This window comes from Egretta garzetta, unplaced genomic scaffold (genome assembly GCF_000687185.1).
Source record: "Egretta garzetta isolate BGI_Z169 unplaced genomic scaffold, ASM68718v1 scaffold4, whole genome shotgun sequence".
Taxonomy (NCBI): domain Eukaryota; kingdom Metazoa; phylum Chordata; class Aves; order Pelecaniformes; family Ardeidae; genus Egretta; species Egretta garzetta.
This window is the reverse complement of record NW_009259329.1, coordinates 924,216-925,114: the sequence shown is the minus strand read 5'-3', so window position 1 is coordinate 925,114 and position 899 is coordinate 924,216. Positions and strand designations below refer to the sequence as shown.

The 899-nt window shown below is 65.0% G+C and overlaps 1 protein-coding gene across 1 annotated transcript in view; it reads right to left on the bottom strand.

Moving 5' to 3' along the window:
• HDGFL2 (HDGF like 2) overlaps positions 1-656 on the bottom strand; it is a 10,393-nt gene extending 9,737 nt beyond the window's left edge. The window contains 1 exon segment of the mRNA XM_035892342.1: positions 615-656. Coding sequence (XP_035748235.1) covers positions 615-656 — 42 coding nt within the window.
• Between the last annotated feature and the right edge of the window lie 243 nt (positions 657-899).

The window sequence follows — 899 nt, the reverse complement described above, 5'->3', positions numbered from 1 at the left end:
AGTGTGGGACCCCCAGCCAGCCACAGGATCTCCTCCTACTACAGGTCCCAGCATGGGACCCCAGTTCCAGCCCTGGACCCCCATCCTGGTCTGGGTTTCTCCATCCTGGCACAGGTGCCAACATGACACCCCCTTCCCGGGATCAAACCCATGTGGGTGCTGGTGTGGGACCCCCCCACCCCAGTGCAGGGCCCAATCCCGGTACTGGGCTCCCATCCCAGCATGGGTGCCCGTTAATGATCTCCGTCCCAGTACAGGTGCCAACATGGGGTCCTCTGTTCCAGTACAGGACAGCCCATTCCTGTACCGGGTCCCCATCCCAGTATGGGTGCTGGAATGGGACCCCCCCATCTCGGTACGGGGCACCCCGTCCTGGTACTGGGTCCCCATCCCAGTACAGGTGCTGGTACCAGAGCTCCCATCCCGGTACGGGAGGACCCGTCCCAGTATGGGTGCTGGTACGGGACTCCCCATCCTGGTACGGGTGCTGGTACAAGTCCCTCATCCCAGTACCGGGTCCACATCCCAGGACAGATACTGGTATGGGTCCCCCATCCCAGTGTGGGACACCCCATGCCAGTATCGGGTCCCCATGCCAGAATGGGTGCCGTTACGGCACCTCCATCCCAGTACGGGTGCTGGTACAAGTCCCCCATGCCGCTACCGGGCCCCCATCCCGGGCCGGGTGCCGGTACTGGGTCCCCCATCCCGGTTCAGGACACCCCATGCCAGCAGCGGGTCCCCATCCCGGTTACGGGTACCGTTATGGCATCTCCATCCCGGTACGGGCCCCCCACACCGGGACAAGAGCCGGTACGTGTCCCCATCCCGGTACCGACATCCCCATCCCGGTACCGACATCCCCATCCCGGTACGGAATCTCCGGCCCGGCCCGGCCC